The 27,144-nt window shown below is 33.3% G+C and overlaps 1 protein-coding gene across 2 annotated transcripts; it reads left to right on the top strand.

The window, feature by feature from the left end:
* Positions 1-26,873, top strand: LOC106710157 (sodium-independent sulfate anion transporter). 2 transcript variants are annotated; one of them, XM_045679634.1, is made up of 13 exons: positions 1-185; positions 13,314-13,528; positions 14,605-14,800; positions 16,524-16,663; positions 16,935-17,015; positions 17,712-17,875; positions 18,157-18,311; positions 19,537-19,698; positions 20,077-20,189; positions 22,825-22,998; positions 24,208-24,358; positions 24,718-24,891; positions 26,498-26,873. In XM_045679634.1, the coding sequence occupies exons 2-13, from the start codon at positions 13,328-13,330 to the stop codon at positions 26,692-26,694; spliced, it is 1,908 nt and encodes a 635-aa protein (XP_045535590.1). In that variant the 5' UTR covers positions 1-185; positions 13,314-13,327; the 3' UTR covers positions 26,695-26,873. The 2 variants fall into 2 exon arrangements, with proteins under 2 accessions (XP_045535590.1, XP_045535591.1); XM_045679635.1 differs by lacking the exon at positions 1-185 and adding an exon at positions 2,710-2,809.
* The last annotated feature ends 271 nt before the right edge of the window (positions 26,874-27,144 follow it).

The following is a 27,144-nucleotide window of genomic DNA, read 5'->3' as shown; positions in this document are numbered from 1 at the left end:
CAGCTGCTGTGATGTTGTTGTTATATTTTAATTAATAAAAATAGCGTTCATGAAATAACTTGTATGTTTCAAACGTGACACAGTGTTGTGTAAGATATAAGTAGTTTAAAATATAACTAGTTACAGTTATTATTGGTTTTTAGCATGTTTACATCAAATTGAAATAGAAAGTTTACTGAGTGCAGGTAAGCTTTTGTAACTTTCAATTTTTATTCTCCCTATTTTTATATATTTATACGAATTGAAATATACATAAATACTTCTACCGTTCCTTCATTGCGGAAGTAAAGTGTGTTAAAGTTTTGTTTATTTATAATAAACAATTTGGTAAAATAAATAAAACTTTATAGTATGAAATAATGGATTAAAATATTTTTCCAAATGAAAACATATTTCATTTCTGTATTTTCAACGATTAATTTGTAATTCTCCAAGTGTAACTTAGGCAAAAATAAATAGTCCAGTAAACTATTTATATGTTATTTAATATTGAAAATTTTTACGTACCCACTATAATCAAATAAAATATAGCAATTACAGCAATTATGCATTTAAGAACTACTAAGCCTATCTGATTGTGCCTCTTTTAACTCCGACAAATACTTGAAATTGAATGACAACTACACTTTTATTTATAAAGGTATGCCACGGTTATGTGTTTACTTCGCCTCTTCTTTTGTTACTTTTTGTATGTTAAGTATGTTTAATTAACAAAAATTAACCTTTTCTATTCAAGAGTTTTAAGTGTAAAGTACTGTTATCAACATAAACCAATTTGTATGTAAATTCAGCAAAGTTAAGAAAATATATACCATAAGAAATTTAATAGGCCCAAAATTGAAGGAATATTATTTTTAATTTAATTTTTTTCATCATATAATAAAAGTTATTTTATGACACCTTTATTACAAAATGGTGGCCGGGAATATTATATCATATTAACAAAACTCCTATTATGTGATTGCCAGATTAATATGTGTACAAGCTAGCATAATCTTTAACAAGATAATGAAGAGAGTGAAAATGCAATCAAATCAATCACTGGCCAATGCCACACTTGTTTGTTTCCAAATGTTATTGTATTCTCCAACTCAAGATCCATTTAAATTATAAAACAAAACAAGTTGTCATATATGTTTGAATTTTCATAGAACTCTGAAGGTTTTTAGAAACAGAAACAAAGATAAAGAAATATTTATTATCAAGATTACCATTTTCTTCTGAGTGAGTGGCAAAGAAGATATTGACATGACAATATTGGTGACTTTCCATTCCTGAAACATGTGTACAAAAACATATATTTGTTATTTCTATATTTTAATAGAATCTATGGCTCAGGGGTTAAGCTTGGGACTTATAACCTAACCTACACATCCATGTTAATCTCTACTATGTATCAATGTGGTTCTAAATTTAATATGTACATTTATCTGAATTTCTTACAGTACTGGAAACATTGTGATGTAACCTGCACATATCTCTAAAGAAATTAAAAAAATGTATCTGATCTCAACTTAGACTCATTTTTGGCCAGCGTGGTTGACTGTGACCTAGACATCCTTGACTTGTAAAGGCTCCGAACCCCTCAGTGAGGATATACATATGACTGTTATTATTGACACTATATTTTCAAAAATATTTTAAGAGATGACAACATACATGTTGTAATTTCTGTCTAAAATTATTTACTACTGCAAATTATAAACACAATCTAGGCAAATTGTTATCACTTTTTTGTCTAATTAGGTGGAATAAATTGTGAATTTCTAAACCAACTAAAACCTTGGTATGAAAGGAGTGGCATATTTAGTGGTAGATAAAGGAAAATTCGAACATTAAGTGTTGTGGTTTACCGTACAAGTTAGTTATCGCACATTGCGGTGTTGCGAAATTCATAATAAGCACACGTCGATTACATGACGATCAAACCGGTAATCGTGCGAAATTAATTATAATTATAGGAATCCTCCTAAGCCTAGATGATGTAAATTTTAGCTGATAATGGAATTTTCCGAAACTTTGTTTACTGAAAGTCTCTATCTGAAATATATATTTTTTTATATTGAAAAAGCTAGCACTTGACCACAATCCCACCCGAAAAAGTGATGATGTCTAAAGATGGTACGCGCTAGCTTTGTAAATGCCTATTCACTCTACTCTTGAAGGCCCCACAAATGTACCATAAACATGTGTAGTGCCAGTTTACATTTTCCTCTTCAATTATTATAAATAATTAATAATATTTCAATAATTATAATAGAAGTATTGATAGGAAAAATTGCTTAGTTATTCAGTAACAAATAGGTAAATGTTTTAGATCATTTTTAAGGTCTGCGTAAAAATGTACCTACCCTAAGTGAGGGTCGATGTTCCCCTTGAGCTACTAATGATTTTCAAGTTGTGTAAGTGTTGCTTATAATGCATGATATTATAAAGTGAAATGAACTTAATATCTTCGTGCAAATAAAAGGATTGGCGTTTAATTGTTAGATGTATTCAAACTCTCTCTAGTAGTTTCTGCATTGTATGAAAATGTTTGTGAACTATGGTTCATAATTTTGTAAAAACAATGTTTTATTGTAAACACCTTCTCGTGATGTTTATCCAACGTGCCAACTTAAATATTTATTACCATTTATTAACGTTCAATGCGAAAATTGTAATTAGTGAGTGGTGTGCGTTCTCGACATCGATTGCAGTTAGCGCACTAGCGTCGTAATACACCGACACGCATCGGATTTCGACTGTGCTCTATGTTTATAGTTTTTATTTACATCAGTATTAACCCTGTGATATTTGAGTTCATACGGTGAGTTTTTATTCAAACGTTTTTAATTTTTTTTTTGCCATTTGTTAAACATTCCTCTCTATTGTTTTTACTAAAATTCGTAAAACTTATTAAATGTGTAATACAGTCGTGTAAAATTGAAAACTGAGAGATTAAAAAAACAGGTATATTTTTTCTTAAAAAAAATAACACGATATAGTTTAGTGGCAATATCATTTGACAACAATTTTTACAATTGTATGTTGAACTACATTGGAAAACGTATTTGCAGAACTATGTAGGTACTTGCATCCCATCATGAATTTGAACTATGGGTGATGCAGACCAATTTAATGCGTAATAATCGAACAATTGCTCGTTGCTTTGACCAATGAATCTCGACTATAGTCAGTAGACACAAAGCGTCCGTACAAATATTTAATTACATACTCTTAATTTGATGATTACTCATCAAAATTATTATTGAACTACAGCGAAGCGTTGAAGTGATTACAATACACACAACAAAGTAAAAAATGTGAATTTTGTAGCGATTGCAACCTGATCAAATAATTTTTTTTCCGTTTTTGAAGTACGTGTTATTGACTCTTTTTTTATTAGTAATTCAAGTGTTGAATCAAATAATTCAAGATCTAAACCATTGAAATGTTTTTAGAACTGCATTCGTGTACTGCCCGTAATTGACTTAATTAAGTTTTCGACACAAACAAACGAAGTTATTGATTAAAAATGAAAATCAATATAAAAACTATACAGAGCCACCGGCGCGCCACGCTAACGTAAGTGGAGAAATAAAGTTAAGACCGGCATAGACCAGTTTTATTTTTAATCTGTAAAATTGTCAACCACATTCCTCTGTATGGTGAGAACATTCCAATGCAATTTATCCGATAGATGTATCATTGAAACGCCTTCCATAATTATATCACAAAATATCACATGTAACAAGTTAATTAATCAACAATAAATTTTAATCAACTTTGTGTGCGACGATTGTTTAAATTTTTTCTGTGACACTGTTTAGTATTTTTGATCTAGTATATACTGTAAATGCTTTATCAAAACCAAGTACTGCTTAACATTTACCGACAGCAAATACTTTCTTACCGTCTCATCACATCTTACTTTGGAGAAAAAAAATAAGAGATTAACAATAAGGCTTTGATATTACAGGTGTTTCGGTGGAATTCGGACCTTGACTACAGTATGTTACGTATACACTCCCGTCGGAATGACAAAAATGTGAGCTAAAATAATATATCCGAACATCTAGGTTTCTTACCCAATTTTCATAAAGTAAGAAAACCAAGCTAATGTCATCTAATATATTTACGAGGAAGAGCCTCATCCACTCGATTACGTACTTATACAAGAGAAATTCAATTACCTCAATATAGGCGGCGACTGGCGCCATTTACGTATTCCAGACGCTATCTGTAATACCTCGGATGCCTAGTCAGTCTAGTTCATCCGTAACGCATAGCAGGTTATGTAAATATAGCTTCACTACTAGCTAGCATGTACGCGGGAAATGCCTTATTTTAGAGTAGATTAAAATAAATTATATTGAAGTAATATTCCCGCTTATTCTCTTTCAAACAAAAAAAAAACAATGAAAAAAAAATATGTGTATATTCTTAAAGAATTCTAATCATTCACCGTGGTCTTTTCAAGTTTAATCCACAATATTAGTGTTTTACCAAAGATGGTAGAATACTGTATGGTAGGTAATGGTAGGTACTAATTCAGCTCGCCACAAATCGCCTAGGATATGTACTTATGGTAATGTCTCCTACATCACATTTAAATGTAACAACACTGTATGTTTGTGTAATATGTGTTTACATCGAACCACTGCGTTTAACAGACCGAAGAGTGATATGAAATCCAGCTGGATCAACTTTGTTAATGCTGTTCATCAGACGAAGAATAATACAAAATAACCATAAATTATGGAGGATAATGTGACGTTAAAGCTCAATGACAAAATGAATTTATTAAAATCCGATAATCCTGTTACATGATATGAACCGTTCCATATGATAACATAACATGACATAAGCTCCGGCAAACTTAATTTTCGTCGCGTCACTTTTACGACCACCGTATCTGCAACGAAATAACATAATGCATACGAATTTCGTCATCTGTTCACTGTTTTACGAGGTCTGCAATACAATTTATATACATAACTCCCAATTTTCCCAGAGGAGTTCTATGAAAAAGCTTCCAAAAATTCGAAGGAAATCTATCGCGACTTTATGATATCCAATGTATTGTATTGCCTTTCGATCGCTTATTTATTGCTCTATTCAAGATTCGTCATGAAATTGGCTGGAAATATTCTGTCAATTGTCGGTCCAATACTTTTACGTTGCTCAAATTTAATGTCCTTGCGAAGACGTGATAGAAATCATGTTTTGATGTAGATGTTTGTCAATTGAAAGCAGTAAAAATGTATGTTTATCACAATAAAATACAAAAGAAGTGGATAGGTGAAATAGAGACCATACATAGAATACAGTAGTGGTTAGTATGATTCCTCAGACAGTTATTTAGTAGAGATCGTGAAGACTGCAAAATTTGGTTAATCCAAATTGTAAAAGATAACGAATTCAGAATAAAGTTATTCTCACACATTTGTCCCGTTACCATCTGTATTAGAAATGATATCATTTTATCATACACAATGTAGACACCTATTGGATTTTCGACCTTGTTGAAATTAATTTTGTTTGTTCATTCAAGTTGGGCTCGGGCTGGCGCCGATAGCGTTGACGGATCGTGGCTCGGACGGCTCGAATTGATGAGCGAAGTACGTGCCACGCCTCCGACACTCCCGTGATGAATCGGTGACTTGTAATCGGTAGACTGGCGATGGCGCGGGCGCGGGCGACGTAATTTGTTCGAGAATAAGTAAGAAAGAAACGCGACCCTTGCAAGATGTGCACCATCATCGATTCTGAAGAGACACGCGCGCCCCTTAATATGACTAAGCGAAAATATTTTTTTACACGAATTTCGCCTGATCTTACTACTTGATTTTATCTTTTGTACTTTAACTTGAGGATTTTCTATCCTATTACTATGATAATCTTGAATTTCCTCTTGGATGAGTCGGCTTCAATAAAACCTTGTTAATTTTTAAAGTGAAATATTTTTGACAACATTTGTAATAACAATACTACTTTCCGTGGTTGATTTAAATAAGACCATTAATAGATAAAACTTAGGTAACACAGACCTATTATGTGATATGAAGATGCACATCCAAATACGATTAAACATGATTGTTTTATACCATGTTCCCTGATGCAGATTAAATTGCAAATTAGTTTACTTTAGTTATCATTTGCCGTTATTACGATTCAGGCAGTTTTTATACCATTATGTCTTTTACCAGTATGTTCGATTATCAAGAAAAATCTATTTAAATTTTATGGCCTTGTAATTTGGTTAGATTATTTTTTGCGCAGGTTCGATTGCATTATAAGAGCGTTCGTAATAAATAAAATTGTCGTTTCATATCTGGTAAATTGTCCACTTTTTTGTATGTGGAATTAAAATGAAATTTCGTAATGTCAATCCTTTCCCAACTGCAAATTTATACATTTATCAAAGTATAAACTGGGACATGTGGAGTTCCCTTTTAGATTCACAAACTTTGTTCGCTTCCGCAAATATCGGAAACAATGGGGCATAACGACCTACCTCTGTACGTTGCACGGTAACATTGAACAGTCTTGTTCTGTCCAACTCTCTCCAAAATACCATTTCAACTAGCTAAGTAACAGACCATCTGATAGTAACATGTCCCTACATTTTGCGTACAACTTTGTATGTGTGATCTGGTAGCAGTTTGACGAATTCACCAAGAACTTTTTGTCTTATTTTTCATTTTTTCTAATTCTGGATTGATGTTAAAAATGTGGATTGTCTAGACGGTGTATAAATACCGTTTCGGCAATACGCCCGAAAAAATGTTCCCGATAGTTTGCCCTAAATCTTCATAAAGAAATAGATTTAATGATTAAATATCAAATGCACTATATTTAAAACAAGATTTACTAGTGAACTTATCAGTCTTGTTAAAAATATCTAGGTTTAGGAATAGTCCAAAAAAAAAATAGTTTATACGAAAACTTATTTATTTAGGTGTTTAGTAGAATAGTGGCACCTTCGCAAGCCGCACAATTGTTAGTCACAACTGCAACATTAAATGATAGGCTGCTGTTGAAGGCCGAGTTCTGTAAAGGCGTTCTCCTTCCTCGCTTGAATGAATCGGTTATATCTTTACTATAAATACATTTTAGTTGAGTCATTATTTACCTCTTTTTTTGTAAAATTAGTTTAAATCGTAATTTTAAATTATATTACTTGTGTCTGCGTTTATTTTAGTATTTAGAACGTAGCATTCAAGTACTATATATTGTTGTCAACATCGTATCGTTCGCTGAAAAAATTGAAGTATTTAGGAGTTAGCGATAAATTGAAAAAAGCCTCTGTTGACCATTGTGCTTTGGTCTTTTTAATAATACTTAAAGTACTATAGATATATTATAACTCTTTATTCATTTAACTGAACTGTACATATTTTATAAGGATAAGAAATCACATATTGTGGTTTATGTGAAAGTAGCCGAATATCGACAAAACAACATTCCAATTACATTGAAGCTGGAAAAACAGTTTTATGTAGACTACTAAAATAACAGATAAAGCAACTAAGATGTAGTATCTGTCTCTATTATTATGAGACAAATTTCTACAGAGTTTACCGGGGCCCATGATGATAATCTATCATTTTGCTGAACAGCACGCAATATCTCGATCAATCCTTAGACTTAGTTGTGCGATCCGTCAGCCCTAATATAAGATACACGGGAATTTGAAGCGAATACAAAAAATATGAAGGCATGGTAGGTAAAATTATCTCCAAAGTAGATGTTACTTAGGGTATCCTGTTGTCAATGAAACCTGCTGAATAATCTTAGATAATAACTATGGATTAAATATCGTGTGACCTTTACTTGACATTACCATATAATTGGCAACTTCAACGTGCATCAATTTGTTATAATACGATGCTATTATCGCTTAGTAAATAAACCCTTGATAAGCACCGGGAATCTGTAGAAATCGTACAAAAGGCCCGTAGATACATTTTATGCTATTCTAAAGAGCTAGTAGGTAATATAATGTTATTAGATATTTAAGAATTACAAAATTGTGCTACTAGCGATATAATTATAATATAGTAATTACTGATTAGATGTCCTTATACTGACCTGATTTCTACGACAATTTAAAAGTCATGGCCAAGATAACGTGACGACTTTACATATCCGCATTCGTCTGTTTGCTATTATATGTTAATTTTGTGCAAATTTACAAAATATTACATATTTATGATTTTCAATACGAATGTTTGGTAATACAAACTGAATTCAGTAGTTTCAATTTAATTCAAGCTTAAAGGAAAATTGTGTGTTTGAAAAGGAAAGATGTGTTTCGTATCCCTTTGGCCCGATCAGCATACCAATCAATCAGCAATGGGAATATTTTTGATTCTATGGTCTCAATCCACCCAAAGGGAAAAAATCACTATGAGCCGATTGATCGTGAGGCTGATCGGCCCAACAGCAAACATCCGATTAAAGCTTCTATTTTATACTAAACATTTTGCTAGATTACCTAAATATTACAATGTAGAAATAAATAAATACAACCTAATAAGTAAATTCTGTCCGTTAAAAGCATTTTCACGTTAGATTTTGAAGGGAGACGGAATAATGAATCTTTGTCCTCTAAATTTCCAAGCGACAGTGTAGGAACCATAATACATACTATTTGTTTAGTGAGAGGATTGTAAAACGTGCAATTTATCAATGTAACATTTAATAGAGCTAAACCATCGAAATTTACATTCAGCGTAGGCAGAATCGACACGCACATCATTGATAATTGGAATACTCAGCCCAATCAACGTATAATTACCCAGTCCATCTGACCGAGACATTAATTTACCAGCAATATAACACAACGACCTTCACAGTCACAATACATGGCCTTCTTATCAGTTATATCACGAATTCAGTGTCCGAAACGTTGATACGAAACTCCCAGTCCACTGCAACGGAATTGGCAGTAATTGATTTGTTCTCCTCGAAATGCCACTTCAAGAATCTTTCTGTGCGAAATAAATTGCAATTTCCTATTGATATAAGTTGGTCTCCTTAAGACATGACCGCTGTAATTGGATTTCATAAATCACTACTATATCGACATTGAAGTATCTTTAACGCGTTTGTAATTACTTTATAAGCTTTGTTATAATGTTGTACAGTCATGATTAGCTTCTAAAATATCTTAATACTGCTCAACTTTTACTGATCAACTATTATGACAGGGATAACAACTAGAGCAAGCGAAGAAGGATGATTATTGCCTGCCGGACAAGATGGGGAATGTTTTGTCATATTAAAATCGAACAAAAGATAATATAAGTCATATAAGTCCTTTTCCAAACTTTCCGTTAATTATAGTTACACAAAATTTAAATGATGAACTGTATTAAAGTGTATTGTTTATATTATTTCGGTACTATCTAGTAATAAAACAAGACCATCGATTATTGCGCCCCTTTTGTGTGTTAGAATTATTCTGCGGGCCTTTGTTTTTCGGCCGTCGTGCTTAGCGTCAGATCGTTTATTAGGAAATTGGAAATGTGCGGACACAAAGGATCTTGAATTAAATCAACGGTCCAATATCCCGGCAGGACTGCTTTGTAGGCCACTGAGGGACGTTGGGGCACGGATCGAACACCGACATATCTCTTTTCATTCGCTTATTCACTAGCTAGATTGGGGTAATAAAGTTTAGGCTTAAGGATGTTAAAAATTTAATGCAATATGACCTCTTACAAACTTAAACCTTTGTTGTACGAGTGTTTTAAAAGCTTTTATGTCCAATAAGAATATTGTCAAACCAGAGATTTAAAGAAGACAAATGTATATAATATAATTCGAAAACAAATTGTTCGTTAATAATCACTTTTATTTGTTTAACTTAATAGCTTTTTGTTAAGGAATTTTTTATTCCAAAAATTCAAAGTTAAAATGGTGTCTATTCTTTATAACCGGCCAAAATAAAACAATGCATCACGTAATGAAATTTGCAGACTTCATTTTCTGAATTGTAAAATGTTCCCAAAGGATATGGCCGGTACTTTGTTTTCAATTCCACTGATTTCCGTAAAATTTTAAATAAGGTTATAGAAAAGTTTATTGCATTATGTTAGAGAAATAGTTTTGCGTCTTTATATTTCCCCATAATATGTAAGAAGCATTATTCTTCTCTCCAACACGACCGTATTACCATATTTGTGTACTGTTGTGCAGAAACTTACTAGAAGACGAACATTGAATAGAATATTGTTTCAAATCGTGCTTTTTGAATACATGCACGATGTATTTATCTTGTTCCTTATTTCAATATATTTTCCTTTATTATTGTGATACTACGACTGAATAATAACAAACAGACTTATATTTTTCATGGACTTTATTTATGGTAGTACCTTATGATATATTTATTGCTCATTAACTCAACTGTTAATTTTCCCCTTTATAACAATACTAGCTGTAGCCCGCGATTACGTCCGCGCCGAATTAAAAAAGCATAAAAAGTGGCCTTAAAAAACATCTGTGCCGAATTTCATCAAGATCCGTTGAGCCGTTACGAAGATATCTTCTCTAAACAAACATCCAAACATCCGTCCATCTAAATTCGCATTTATAATATTCTACGAAGAATTACAAAATTGTGCTACTAGCGATATAATTATAATATAGTAATTACTGATTAGATGTCCTTATACTGACCTGATTTGTACGACAATTTAAAAGTCATGGCCAAGATAACGTGACGACTTTACATATCCGCATTCGTCTGTTTGCTATTATATGGTAATTTTGTGTAAATTTACAAAATATTGCATATTTATGATTTTCAATACGAATGTTTTGTAATACAAATTCAATTCAGTAGCTTAGTAATTTAATTTAAGCTTAAAGGAAAATTGTGTGTTTGAAAAGGAAAGGTGTGTGTCGTATCCCTTTGGCCCGTTCGGCATACCAATCAATCAGCAATGGGAATATTTTTGATTCTATGGTCTCAATCCGCCCAAAGGGAAAAAATCACTGTGAGCCGATTGATCGTGAGGCTGATCGGCCCAACAGCAAGCATCCAATTAAAGCTTCTACTTTATAATAAACATTTTGCTAGATTACCTAAATATTATACAATGTTGAATTAAATAAATACAACCTAATAAGTAAATTCTTCTCCTGTCTGTTAAAAGCATTTTCACGTTAGAAATTAGAAGGGAGACGGAATAATGAATCTTTGTCCTCTAAATTTCCAAACGACAGTGTAGGAACCAAAATACATACTATTTGTTTAGTGAGAGGATTTTAAAACGTGCAATTTATCAATGTAACATTTAATAGAGCTAAACCATCGAAAATTTACATTCAGCGTAAGCAGAATCGACACGCACATCATTGATAATTGGAATACTCAGCCCAATCAACGTATAATTACCCAGTCCATCTGACCGAGACATTAATTTACCAGCAATATAACACAACGACCTTCACAGTCACAATACATGGCCTTCTTATCAGTTATATCACGAATTCAGTGTCCGAAACGTTGATACGAAACTCCCAGTCCACTGCAATGGAATTGGCAGTAATTGATTTGTTCTCCTCGAAATGCCACTTCAAGAATCTTTCTGTGCGAAATAACTTGCAATTTCCTATTGATATAAGTTGGTCTCCTTAAGACATGACCGCTGTAATTGGATTTCATAAATCACTACTATATCGACATTGAAGTATCTTTAACGCGTTTGTAATTACTTTATAAGCTTTGTTATAATGTTGTACAGTCGTGGTCAGCTTCTAAAATATCTTAATACTGCTCAATTTTTACTGATCAACTATTATGACAGTGAAAACAACTAGAGCAAGCGAAGGATGATTAGTGCCTGCCGGACAATATGGGCAATGTTTAGTCATATTAAAATCGAACAAAAGGTAATTTAAGTCATAAAAGTCCTCCTTCAAACTTTTCGTTAATTATAGTTACACAAAATTTAAATGATGAACTGTATTAAAGTGTATTGTTTATATTATTTCGGTACTATCTAGTAATATAACAAGATCATCGATTATTGCGCCCCTTTTGTGTGTTAGAATTATTCTGCGGGCCTTTGTTTTTCGGCCGTCGTGCTTAGCGTCAGATCGTTTATTAGGAAATTGGAAATGTGCGGACACAAAGGATCTTGAATTAAATCAACGGTCCAATATCCCGGCAGGACTGCTTTGTAGGCCACTGAGGGACGTTGGGGCACGGATCGAACACCGACATATCTCTTTTCATTCACTTATTCACTACCTAGATTGGGGTAATAAAGTTTAGGCTTAAGGGCGTAAAAAATTTAATACAATATGACCTCTTACAAACTTAAACCTTTGTTGTACGAGTGTTTTAAAAGCTTTTATGTCCAATAAGTATATAATATAATTCGAAAACAAATTGTTCGTCAATAAATCACTTTTATTTAACTTATTAGCTTTTTGTTTAGGAATTTTTTATTCCAAAAATTTAAAGTTGAAATGGTCTCTATTCTTTATAACCGGCCAAAATAAAACAATGCATCACGTAATGAAATTTGCAGACTTCATTTTCTGAATTGTAAAATGTTCGCAAAGGATATGGCCGGTACTTTGTTTTCAATTCCACTGATTTCCGTAAAATTTTAAATAAGGTTATAGAAAAGTTTATTGCATTATGTTAGGGAAATAGTATTGCGTCTTTATATTTCCCCGTAATATGTAAGAAGCATTATTCTTCTCTCCAACACGACCGTATTACCATATTTGTGTACTGTTATGCAGAAACTTACTAGAAGACGAACATTGAATAGAATATTGTTTCAAATCGTGCTTTTTGAATATATGCACGATGTATTTGTCTTGTTCCTTATTTCAATATATTTTCCTTTATTATTGTGATAGTACAACTGAATAATAATAATCGGACTTATATTTTTCATGGACTTTATTTATGGTAGCACCTTATGATATATTCATTGATCATTAACTCAACTGTTAATTTTCCCCTTTATAACAATACTAGCTGTAGCCCGTGACTACGTCCGCGTGCAATTAAAAAAACATAATAAGTAGCCTTAAAAAAAAACATCTGTGCCGAATTTCATCAAGATCCGTTGATATGTTCCGAAGATACCTTCAAATAAACAAACATCCTAACATCCGTCCATCTAAATTCGCATTTATAATATTAGTATGATAAGTAAGAAGTAAGATCTCAAGTACGTGTTAATGAAAATAGTGTTTTGTTTTAAAATCTAATAAGTTTCATTTTTTACATTTATAATATGTGTCATAGAAATACGTGAATAAAATTTGGCAACAATATTTTTTTTTGTTAACAGATTAGAAAGTAACCATGTCGTCGCCTTCCAAGCACCGCTTTAAGAAGCAGAGTTGGTACAAACGTTTGATGTACAAGAGATTGCCGGTCACAAGATGGATGCCTGAATACAACTCGGAGAAGGCCATTGCTGACTTAATAGCCGGCATTACAGTTGGTCTTACAGTGATACCACAAGCTTTAGCGTACGCCACGCTCGCGGGACTACCACCGCAGGTAATTTAACAATCTCTTTAACTATTCAAGTAAATGATCTGTGACCACAATCATCGCTTAAAACATATTATTATCTATGTTTTGTCAAATATAATGACAGGGATGACGATTTGTTATGTAAAGAGTTTTTGATCTCAGAAACCCACGGTTATTTCGTTATAACGTAATTTTTAGACGAAAAATTTAAATGAAGCATGTACGAAAATCGATTTCTCTAGAGATGCAAATTTTTACCAGTCGATCAGCGTAAAACGTTCGACGTTAAATTGCACAATTTTTAAAAACATCCTTGAAAATTTTCCACCACAAATCAAATACACTTACATAGCTTGTTGGTACAGTCTTATAAAAATATGTAATTTTGATGTTTTCTTAAACGCCTCAATTTCGAAATATCGTTGTAATAAATGTTTTATTATTGTACAAGACTACGTCAAATTTATTCATCGATGTTTTTATTTCGACTGCTTCGTACCGATAAGGACACGGAATGCTTGGGGAAGCATTAATTTGAATAACAGCGTCGTAACATTTGCATGTTAGCACCCTATTATTCAATAAGCCATTGGCATCAAAAAAATAAAATGTCGTCGAAATATTTTCAATCCCCTTTTCCCCATGTTTGTGAGATTAATGTGTATTGTTCCTCTCTGTAAATTTGTTTCTGAAGTTTGCGACGGGGACCGCCGTTATTCGAAAGCAATTTTTGTAACGACGATTTATATTCACTTGTGCTTTATTATTTACGTTTATTGGTTGACTGTATTTTATAGTGTATTTCGAAATTTTTAATCCATCAAGACCACTCTATCTGTTGGATGTGGATATTCTCACCTTTGTATGGAATAATAGCCTGGCTGCGACTCCGTTCACGCGGAATTTAAAAAAATGCAGTAGCCTATAGTATTCTTCCAAGCTATATTTTACATCTATAGCAAATGTCAGCTAGATGCGATTAGCTGTTATGCAATAACAAATATCCATCCATCCATCCATCCAGCCATTTAAACTTAGTAATATTAGTAGGATGGAACTGTGATTATGTAAAAGAAATGTCATAAAATTGTTTGTTTCAGTATGGACTTTACTCGTCATTCATTGGCTGCTTCATCTATACAATTTTTGGCTCTTGCAAGGATATTACTTTGGGCCCGACAGCGCTACTGGCTTTAATGACATACGAACAGATACAAGGAAGGAATTTCGACTACGCAATATTGCTTTGTTTCCTAACAGGCGTCGTTCAACTGGTTATGGGAATATTGCATTTAGGTCGGTAAGCTGCGTTCATTTTGATTCATATAACAATATTCCGCATACATTTCACGTTCAATATCCAAGTTATGATATGATACAGTAAGCAATATGATTCTGTCGTACTATCGTTCAATTTATATTTACTAAATGAAAGAAAAATTTCATATAAAATGTTATCGACAGCCTCTTGAGGAATTCCTATTGATGTCTTAGGTAAATCTATGACTTCCATACTTTAAATTTATATACATAAAATAGATTTGTTTAATAAATAGTTCTAATTACGATATATTCGTATTTTTTTTTTTTAAATTAGGTACATAAAAAGTATCTTGTTGTTTTTTATTATCTACTTAACGTCGACTATTCTATCAATTTAAAGTATAAAAATAAAAGAGAATGACGTCGGACACTTCAATGTACTATTCATCTTGTTTCGTGACTTAATTCTATTACAAAAGGAGAAAGATCTTGTTCATTCGTGTCCATTATTTATCTTGCCCTTCTGTTTCTTTGGACATTTCCTTATACATCTAAATGGTGATTCACTTATAATTGAACCAAAACGATAAAAATGATATCATATCTGATATTCTATCGAAATGCGACATTATCTAAGGCGTTTTCATAATTTTTTACAACATTAGAACAAAAAACTTCCATTCTCAAAACTTCTTAAATAAAGCACACTTAGGTTGTAAAATAGCCCCTGTCTGTCCTTTTTTAATTTACAATCAGGTGATTGCTTTTAATAAGTACGCACAGTTGACATATGTTATCAATTCAATTTAATTTCTTACACTAGTCCAAGTATTTTGTTCGTTTTCTCTCTTGTTCAAATCGATTTATCTCCTCAACTATTCAAGCTGAAGGAACGAAACTGATTTGATTTATTGGAAATTCCAATAGTCTTTATGCTTCAAGCTTTCCTTGTTCTTTGAGAATTGCGACTGATCGGAGAAACGATTGATGTAAAATCGTACTCGAAAACATTTCTGCCTTTATATCGCCCAAACCACACAACATCGAGTCTCAAGTACTCGTCAACATACGAACGTCAATTGTGTATTCAATTCATAGATTCAAGAGTTCGTTTTTATTCAATTATAATATAGTCATATATAGTCAAGTCTCCTTATTTGCCTCATTAATTACGGATCACAATTCGCTTGCAAAAAATGTAAGCAAATTTTGTATTCATGCGAAAATTTTTGGTAGCTGTTTCGGTATTCGCAGCACATTCACGGATCGTAACCAGACTGTACTTTAATAATTCGATGATCGAAGGACCAAAACAATCCGAAGCGACAGTCACGTTCAAGATGACGCAAAGAACTCCATCATAGTTTGGTCGATATCTAGACTCCTTAGATTAATGTTGCAAAGGGTTTTTCATATGTCAGACTTAAAAGAACAATTTTTTGATAACTTTTACACTATAGTAGCAAATATGTCGGATGAACTCTGAGAGAAAGCCTCAGGCTACTCTAATACTGGACGTTAACGAACCTATATTTTTAATTACTTCATGTCCCGTTAGCGATTTGAGTGTTCTATATTGAAAATTATTTATGTAATGTACTTAATATTATGTGACCATTCGTATGAATGTGGATTTGAAGGCTTACAGTATATTTCTTAATGTACCTTTAAAGTTATAAAAAGGTTGGTTCCGGTCATACTTGTTTCGGTGGGGGCAAAATTTACATATTTTGTAAATGTTGTAATTCTAATACAGGTGTTCTGATTGACTTCATATCGGTCCCGGTGACCGTGGGATTTACCTCAGCGACGTCCGTTATCATCGCCGTTTCACAATTCAAAGGGCTTTTGGGACTGCAGTTTAAATCTAGAGGATTTATTGATACCGTGAAAAAGGTGAGTTTTTTACGAGTAGCATTCATACATATTCATAGAATCATTGAAAGTGATGTTGAATAACTTTCTCAACATTTAATTGGTAGAGTCCAGTACTTATAACTTCATCTCATAGCAGACTGAATTGAAACTTCGTCATAGTTATATTCTATGACTACTTGGTTATTTAAATCTAAATTATTGCATTTTAAAATGATTTATTTCACTAGATAAAAAGAACAAAATATGAATTGATAATCTGATTTTTTTAAATTGATAAGTTTGATTTTAGGTTATTGTGAACATACCAAACGCAAGACTGGCGGATACCGCGTTGGGTATATCGTGTATAATAATCCTTCTTTTGATGCGTGTGAGTGCATTTATTTCATTATTTATGCCCTAAACTTTATTATTGAAGCTTAAAATATTCTTCCGTATGTAAACATACAATATTTTATGGAATTTACTGCTTTACGATACTCCGCCGTTAAAAGTTAGGCTCGTTATCCATCAAAGTGGTTGGTAGAGAAGAGAATCTGTAATAAATAACCGATACGATTTCATTATTTTTCCAAAGATCCTTTTCGTTCGGCTCTAGTGCACACGATTCAGCGGAAAGAGATCGTAAGATAAAGAAGTACAATTTGTTTATTTATTATATTGCTTTTTTTCTTTGATTATCTACGACTTTTTGTATTAGCCGAATTTAATAGCTCAATAGCTGATGTTGTATAACCTTTAGTTTGTGCTATAAACCGTTATATTTTGATATACATAATTTTAATCTTACTTCTTACTAATATTATAAATGCGAAAATGTTGATTGGATTTATAGATGAAGGGATGTTTGTTAGAAGCTATCTCCAAAACGGTTACACGGATCTCGTTTCAATTCCGCACATATGTAGGACATAGTCTGGAAGAACACATAGGCTAATTAAGTTTTTTTATTACGCGCGGAGGAAGTCGTGTTCGTCGGCTAGTTTTATAATATGAAAGCTATTGTTTTAGCAAAAACTAAATAAGAATTCGTTTTATGTTTCTTAAAAATATTTTATCATTTCAGAAAATGAAGGATATAAACCTACCCTCAAGTCAGAAAGGCATTAAAAAGACCTTATGGTTGCTGTCCACATCAAGAAATGCAATTATTGTACTTGTTTGCTCTTTAATGGCATTCTTTTTTGATCGGTACTCAGAGTCCCCTTTTAAACTAACTGGCACTGTCAAGTGAGTTTAATTTGAATTAATATTTAAAAGTGTATCAAACCTCTTTATTATAAAGTTAACAACCACTTATTTGTGTATTTTACAGATTATTTGGAAAAGATAAAATATAGTATACATTTTTGATTTATTGGTCGTCTGTCGATAGCTATTCATAGAATATTCCAACCAAACATTTTCTTCAAAATTTCATTCCTTTGTCAAACGTAACGTGATTTTCCTCAGAGTTTATTAAATAACGTCGCTTGCAAACGTCCGATATTCGTAATGCGCTTTCATTTTAGAGAAGGTCTGCCGGCGTTGGGTTTGCCGCCTTTCAATACGGAATACGGCGGCAGAAATGTCACATTTATCGAGATGTGCTCCGACCTTGGTTCCTCAATAGTTTTAGTTCCAATCATCGGAGTACTAGGCAATGTTGCCATCGCTAAAGCTTTTGGTAAGTTGATTTTAATGTTTATTTACATTTACGGGTTGAAATTTGGCATAGATGTAGATCATATCATGTCTGAAAGAACATATAGGCTACTTTTTATTATTTTTTTAATTCCGCGCGGTCAGAGTCGCGGGCGACAGCTAGTTTTGCCCATAATTAATGAATGTATTCTGAATGACTATGAATTCCTAAACTTATTGATAAGTTAAATGGGAGAGTTTGCTCTATATTTATAGTTAAAACGATAATGAAAAAAAAAGTTTTAATCTAAAAATAATGTACAAATAATATATTAAATAAAACAACTCATGCTTATAAGTCTTTCAATTATCATCGTAAATGTCAATTATGGAAAAAATATTCCAAATAAATAATAATTAATTTAAAACACATTAAATGTTACCAATTATCTTTATCTGTTCTTATTACTCGCTCCAGAAATACATTTTACGAATATAATTTGGCTTCACAATATTTTAAACACAAACATAATTATTCAAAAAAAACTCACAACAATCTATATTACTTTATTACGTAAAATAAATATTTACGTTTCTTTTAATACACTAGTTGCTTATTTTTTTTTAAGTAACCAGTCTGTTTATTATTTAAGCTTTGTTCACATTGTCTATATACAGTCTGTAAGGTGCAGTATCTCGTTTTTTAAAAGCGTAGAGATAACATAGTTTGCTAGAGACACAATGGAACGGGTAGAAGTCGTATGGGTAACATTTAATAGCCCTAATATCGTTACCGCGACCGCTCCAACATCAGTATTCGACCGGTGTGCTATACCCAATAGCGATTAGATTCTTATTTTCAAATTGAGTTTTATTTTTTTGTAATCTACCTCTGTTAAATCCAACAGATAATATATTTTTACTAGCCGTGTTTTTTTTGCATAACATGATTGTAAAAGGGATAATGATATTTTAAAAATTCATTACATTACCTTTAATACTAGGACTCATATTTTGTCCGAAAAATCTACGAGATATAATTTGATAATTTTTACCCCACTGACATTGACAAAGGGGTTATAACTTTTGCTTTGTGATATTTATTGTATTGACATAACCGTATATAGTCTTAAAGGCTTTTACAGAGATTCGAAAATTGAGGTATCCTACCATTTATATTAATCATTTATTGTTTTTTTTTTACATAAAAAGCTTATAAATTAAATCCATTAGACCCTTTAAATGCGTAACAGTAATTATTTCTCCAGCGAGTGGGGAGTCTGTGGATGCTACACAGGAGCTACTAACGCTGTCCTTAGCCAATATATTCGGTTCATTCGTCAGCGCGATGCCGATCACCGGCTCATTTTCCCGCAGCGCGGTGAACCACGCCAGCGGCGTCGCCACGCAATTTGGAGGCATTTATACGGGTTAGTACACTCTTATATTAAGCCTCCCTTTTAAGTCAACGTTAATACACGATGGTATGTCCCACGCTCTTCCAATCCGGTAATAATAACGAAGTAACAGCCCGAGCCGAGGCTCCTGAGGGAGCCCTCGAGCCCAGTTATTCATAAACGAGGTTTAGGCTAAGCGCCATCTGAGCCCGGTCACCTCAAGCCCGGTGAAACTGTAAATGCCTCCTCAAGGCAAACAGTGACTACTCAGTCACAAAAAAATATAAAAAAATTCCCACGCTCATTAAGTCCCGTTGATACCAACTATTTTGTTCTACTCAAGTTTGGATGATACTGTATTAGTTTATTTATGTCCGCCTTGTATGTATTATTATTTGTGTTTCTTTGCAGGTATTTTGGTATTACTAGCTCTTAGTCTACTAACGCCTTACTTCTACTTCATACCGAAGGCATCTCTTGCCGCGGTCGTCATATGTGCAGTTATATTTATGATAGAGTATGAGGTAAGGTTTATTTTTAGTTATTTTTAGCAAAAATTAAGGTAAAGTTAGTACTATGAGTTACAGTCAAATCTGGATAAGCGGAAATCTAAGGGACCGCAATATTTTTCTAGCTTATGTAGGTTCCTCTCTAACTCCGAGTTTCTCGCTTACAGTGTTCGTCTGTTAGGGCCGCATAATGACTATCGCTTATGGAAGTTTCTCACTTTTCGATGTTCGACAGTATTAGGTTAGGTAGTTCGTAAGTTCTTTGAAAGGGTTCACCATATCTTAACGGTTAAAGATAAAGTCAATAATTGCGCTATGCTTTTATCATTCACAAGTATATCGTACTTAGCCTGCACAAAATATTTAATATTTACCCAAAAGATTTATATCTATATATATAAAAGAAAGTCGTGTTAGTTACACTATTTATAACTCAAGAACGGCTGAATCGATTTGACTTAAAATTGGTGGGCAGGTAGCTTAGAACCAGAAAATGGACATAGGATAATTTTTACCCCGTTTTCTATTTTTTTATTCCGCGCGGACGGAGTCGCGGGTAAAAGCTAGTATATTATAAACTAAAGAAATTATTTCAACAAAATTTTCATCATTAGATTAAAATTTGTAATGCAATATTTAAATGTTATGAGTATTTTCTTAATTATGAATACTCGTATTGATAAAAAAAAAATGTTATGAAATGTTCTAATGCAAGGTTTCGTTGAGTTGAAACTGCATTGTTCGTTTTATAATTTGTGATTGGTTTTTTATGAATGAATAATTTTATTATAATGCTAATTATAGAAATTATAATTGAATTATGTTTCGATATTCAGAGAATAAATTTTATTTTGGAATAAATAAAATTGCTTCAGTCACGTACGAGGGGAGGTCCAAAAGTTCGCGGAATGAAAGGGTTGTCAATGAAATATAACAATAAATTTATTTTTCCTTTTCAATATAATCACCCTTAAGTCTAATACATTTATTCGATCTATGAATTAATTTTTCTAAACCATCGAAAAAATATTTTTTGTCTTTGGCCTCAAAATGGGCCGAAATTGCCTCCTTCACTTCATTATCGTCGGAAAATTTCCTTCCCCTTAGCTCTTTTTTTAAATTTGGAAATAAATAAAAATCGCTAGGAGCCAGGTCTGGACTGTAGGGTGGGTGAACAAGTGGTTCGAACCCATGTGTGTGCAGAGCAGCCATGGCAACTCGGCTCTTGTGAACCGGCGCGTTGTCTTGCAAAAGCAACACACCCTTGGCCAATTTTCCTCGACGTTTTTCTTTAATTGACTCCTTTAACTTTTCTAATATGAGTGCGTAGTATTCTCCGGTTATAGTGGTACCTTTTTCTTTATAATCAATGAGTAATATTCCCTTACAATCCCAAAAAACAGTGGCCATCAACTTTCCCGCCGATTCTGACACCTTGAATTTTTTGGGAGGTGGTGTACCCTTTTTGTGCCATTGCATGGACTCCTGTTTGGACTCAGGTTCAAAGTGATGAACCCATGTTTCATCTCCAGTAACAATCCGCTCCAAAATCTGCACGGGCTCGTCTCCACACAACTCCAAAAAGTGCTTAGACGCGTCGACGCGCTGCTGTTTTTGAAGCGGCGTGAGCATTCTCGGCACCCATCTTGCACTGACTTTTGTCATGCCCAGGTGGTCGTGCAGGATACGCAAAATAGTTGTATCTGATACTCCAACAAATGCAGATAATCGTTTCTTCTTCAAACGTGTGTCTTCGAGTACAAGTTTTTCGACTTTTTCGACGATGTCTGATGTGGTGGCGTCAGCTGGCCGCCCAGAGCGAGAGTCGTCTTCAATTGAATCTCGACCATGTTTAAAAAGACCATGCCACTTATAAACCATTGTTTTACCAGGGCACTGATCTCCATAAACGGCTTCCATTTCATTTAAAATGGTTTGAACGTTTTTTCCTTGCTTGGTAAGGAATTTTATCACAGCGCGATGTTCAATTTTCTCCATAGTTGCAGTTTGCTTCCGGATTGACTTGTTCAGCAGGCGAGTACTCGTAAACGAATGGCACTATAGGGTTGAAATGTTATATATATACTAATTATGAGTGCCCAATTAGTATGACACTAAGCGAGCTACCCTATCCCCACTCCATCCCCTCCATTCCGCGAACTTTTGGACCTCCCCTCGTAAATCATTGATTAGAATAAGTGCTAAGAAAAATAGTTTGTTATTTTTTAATGATTAGGAAAATTTGTGTTTTTGAAATTGTGAAAACACTGTTTATATGAGTACAAAGACGAGATATCGTGATGACTAGATAAAGCCTATTTTAAGCACAAATATAGTTAAGTTATTTTTGGTATATTCAAATATTTTGGCGGTCCAAGGTCCATTGGCGAACTGCGCAGTGCCCTTTCCCCGCATCCCGCCGCGCCCCACACACCTAAACTTGTATTCTGCGCAGCGACTCCCGACAAATTAAGAGCCGCCAAGATATTTAAAATCCTTTATATTTACCTAATTATTTTTGAAAGGTCCTTGAGTTGTCTGATACTTCCATGGACTGAGTCAGTGGTTTTTTTATGAAATAAAATATTGCTTATTGTATTGAATTCAAATGCCATCTATTCGCACCTTAAAAAACGTCATTATATTGCAGGTTGTGAAGCCAATGTGGCGGTCTCGTAGGGCGGATCTAATGCCTGCGTTTGCGACGTTTGCTATCTGTTTAGTGGTGGGCGTAGAGCTGGGCATTGTCGCCGGAGTTGTGCTCAATGTGGTACTGTTGCTGTATCCTAGTGCTAGACCGCAGCTGGAAGCAGAGATTGTTTCCGTGAGTGATATTAACATATATTTAATAAATAGACTTGTTTCTAAAGTTTTTTCATCAATTTTCTATTTCTTAGACGACGAAAAGAAAAGACCTGGTATCTCTTGAAAGATTTAGCTCCGTTTAAATTGTAGTTCTAATGAATTTATTGTTTATTGCTGGTGCTTGGAACCTAGGGCTGACATTTCGCTATCGTTTTATATTAGCAAATGTGTATGTGTGACGAAAAACCGTGTTAATAATTTTCATTCCATTAATATTTTTGCAAAATATAGCATACTGATATTTCTAAAAAGTTTATAATAATCATTAAATGTACTTATTGTGCATGATGTAGTATATCGTCAGTAGACTTGACCTTCAATTTTGCTTTCCTTAATACGATAAGATAAGATTAAGACCACCAATGTACAGGACATTTATTTGGAGTTTAGATAATTTTTATGTGACTGCTTTCGATACTGTTTATAATACTACTTATCAGAGCTTATTTGTTTTTATTGCTAGTACTCATAGCAATAAAAATTAACCTTAAACTCGATACGAATAATTCCTATAATGTTGCATCAAATTATGTAAAAAAAGTAACTCAATTGTTTTATTTAGAACGTTTTTTTTGGCAAATTTACGCCTTCAATTTTAGTACTAAATTAAAAAGGTTATCAATATCGTCAAAAATTCTAACCATAAATATACGATTTGATGACAGCTTTTTGAGTTGGAAAATACAACTGAATCAATTGGCACATTGTTATTGCATTTTATAAACACATCAAAACAACGTATTAGAAAAAAAATTACACTTTACTTAAGTGATGATATGAAAACATACTTGACCTAGAATACGCTATTCCATTGGGGTGATATTAAAAATTAATCTGAAGGTTTTGTGTAACTTGTAAAGCCATAAATACTTTTAGAAATTTAAAATCAGAACAGTTTTTTTTTTCACCATATATAGATGCAAAGAATGTATCACAAAGTCCTTTCTCTCTCGCACAATCCCTTCATACTTTCGTTTTTCTTTAGCATATATGTAGCCATAAAAATTCATTCCTATGTCTCATGAATGCTACAAACTACCAATATTATACTATTATAGCTCATAATCAATCTACTCTAGTATTCTTATTAAGACTCCCTTGGTTCTTATCCATTTAACCACTTTGTTTAAGTATTTTGAAGCTGACATGTAGTGACGTTTGTTCGCAGACATCGTCAGGCTTCAACTACCTGCTGGTTACTGTGGGCAATAGCCTGTACTTCCCCAGCGTGGAGTACATACGCCAGTATGTGTCGCGCGCCGCACAGAAGCAGGCCGGCTGCAGCATGCCTGTTGTCATCGACTGCAGATATGTATTAGGTAAAAATTTAGAACTAGCATTTGTGAACGTCTTGTAAAATAACCACACATAAAAATAGTTTCGAAGACTAGGTTTTGTCCACGACTTCGCCTGCGCCGGATAAAAAAAGGTTAAAAAGTGTCTCATTAGTTACTGGAGACTATGTTCTATATCTGTGCCAAATTTAAATGTGTTGAATTGTTGCGGAGTTTTCAAGCAAATATGTGAATCAAACGTATCCCACGGGAACCATATCTCCATCCATCCATCCATAAATTCGCATTTGTAATATTTGTAAGATTATAACGATATATATTCCTAAAGAGATGTGAGTTTTGGTAAAAATCGCTTGAATTAGAGATTTTGTCGTACATTCCAGGTGCAGATTTCACAGCGGCCAAAGGTCTGTGCGCGTTGTCCAACTCTCTGTCATCACGAGGTCAACCTCTGGTGCTGCTCTCTCCTCGCGCGAGTGTCGCCTCCGTGTTCAGCGGCGCCGGCTCCAGTGTTATTGTCGTACTCACTCATAATGAATTAGACTCTACACTACAAGGTATGTTTTATATTGTAAGAGACTAATCTGATCTCATATTATTTGTTCTTAAATATTTTCATCAACTGCCGGAATGTTATCCTAATCTGTTTTTGAGTGTCATAGGTTATTTGTTTTTTTTTTTTTCATTTACGTAAAAAATATTTATAATATTTGAAATTTACTATTATTTTCCTAACCAATCCAACTAAGTTCTAGGCTTGTGCTAGGATGTATCAATCGACATAATCATTAAAGGACCTAATATGCATTTTCGACATATTTTATCGATAGCGTTATGAAGACGAATGTCGGAACTATTCGTGTTAGGTCCTTTGATGGGATTTGAACCTACAATTAGGTAATAAAAATATAGATATGATAGCTTTTATGTTTACTTTATAAGTTTTTTTTCCAAAATCGAAGATACGTATAATAACATAAAACAGATGTCTTGTTTTTAAGTTCATTATCAATTTTTTTATCAAATTTTTAATAAAAAAATGTGAAGTAATTATCCACTTTAATACCATTATAAAACGATAAATATTTCATCATAATTTTATCATTCATATCTCGTTTTGCCCTCCCCGAATTTATTTGTTAGACAAATAAATATCATTAACAAGTGTAAGTCCTAATAAAAGTTAATTTGATAAGATAAGCGATCGCTGATGAAATTAAATACTTTGAAAAAAATTAGATCACAGAGTATCACTCTGTCTGTTTGTCTTTGTTCTTGTAAAATATATAAAAGTGGGCTTAATGAGGTCGATTAAGTAAGTTTACGTTAAATTGTGATTTATCGAAAATATTACAATTACAATGCTATAGTACCCCAGAGCTACCGAAGATATTGCTTGTAATATTACATATTTTATTGTTAGAGGGCCTAGCATGAATATCCGTGAGAACTTTTTGTAACTTCATCCACAAACACTAACAAATCTCATACAAATTTTGACATAATTTACGTAGGTGCATGTTGCAAATATTCGTGCTAGGCCCCTCTGTTTCATCAAGGAGAATAAAAGTAACATAAACTTATCTTACTAATATTATAAATGTGAATGTTTGGATGGATGGGTAAAAGTTATACAAGGTATCACCAAAAACGTTAAAAGCATCTCACTGAAATTTAGCATAGATGCAAAACGTAGCCTAGAAAAACATAGAGGTTACTTAAGTTTTTTTGAATTCCGTCGGCAATTAGTATATAACACCTTTTTAGTAAAATGTAAAAAAAAATATGTCCATATGTACGCAACCGGGACTCGCAGTTGCCCGGTGAAATACCACGACCACACAGAAGACTGGCGTGTAGTGTAAGTAATTCTGATGAGTGTGGTGCCGGAGGCATAATTTTAGTACTCTTTTCTTTCCCACCCCTTTCCTTATAAGAAAAGGATGGGAACGGGAGGTGGATTTGATGAAGAAGATGCATAGGAAGGTTAAATATTGTCTTTTTGCGCGTCTCCTTCTTGATCGATTGAGGGTAGGTAACGCATCTGCAATTGCGAATGTCTATGGGCAGCGGTCGCTTCGCCATTTCGGTGAATTCATGTGGCCGCTTGCTCGTTTGCCACCTTGTGATATAAAAAAAATATTTTTTATATTTATTTTCCAGATCTGACGGGTCATATTGCTCTACCGATAATAGATAAGAAAGACAAAGTGACGCCGCCGCCAACTTACCGCTCCTTACAGAACTCTGACGACGTCGTAGAAGTCGTTATAGGCGACGAACAAAATACTATACCATTGTTGAAAAATAACAACACTGAAACTGTAAGGAAAAATAATAGCGAAGTTAATGATACATGACTTGAGTACTTACATTAGTGTATTAAATTTAGATTTATTCATAATTAAATATAGAATTGAGGTAGGTTTAAAGTTCAAACAAGAACACTCGCACGATTAATTTACGACTTAGGGAATTTTTTCAATGTATAATTTATTTAACAAATTATAATTAAGGATACCAAATTAATGACATTTTACTTAATACATACAATTTACATATTGTACTTAGTAATTTAATATTTTGTGACAAATGTAAGAGAAGTTTCCAAAACAGCAGGCGCTTAAAGTTAAAAATGGCTGCATTTTCACTCCACGTCCACTTGAAAGGCTGAATTAAAATATAAATCCGCTTTATCCATTTTGTATTATCCATAGTGGGTATTGTTACTAAATGAAAATTAAGTCCTCTTCACCTTTCCATCCCTTTTCTTATAAGGGATTGATGGGAAGGTTAATTTGATTCGAAAG

Source organism: Papilio machaon, chromosome 10, assembly GCF_912999745.1.
Source record: "Papilio machaon chromosome 10, ilPapMach1.1, whole genome shotgun sequence".
NCBI lineage: Eukaryota > Metazoa > Arthropoda > Insecta > Lepidoptera > Papilionidae > Papilio > Papilio machaon.
This window is presented reverse-complemented; position numbering and strand designations above follow the sequence as displayed.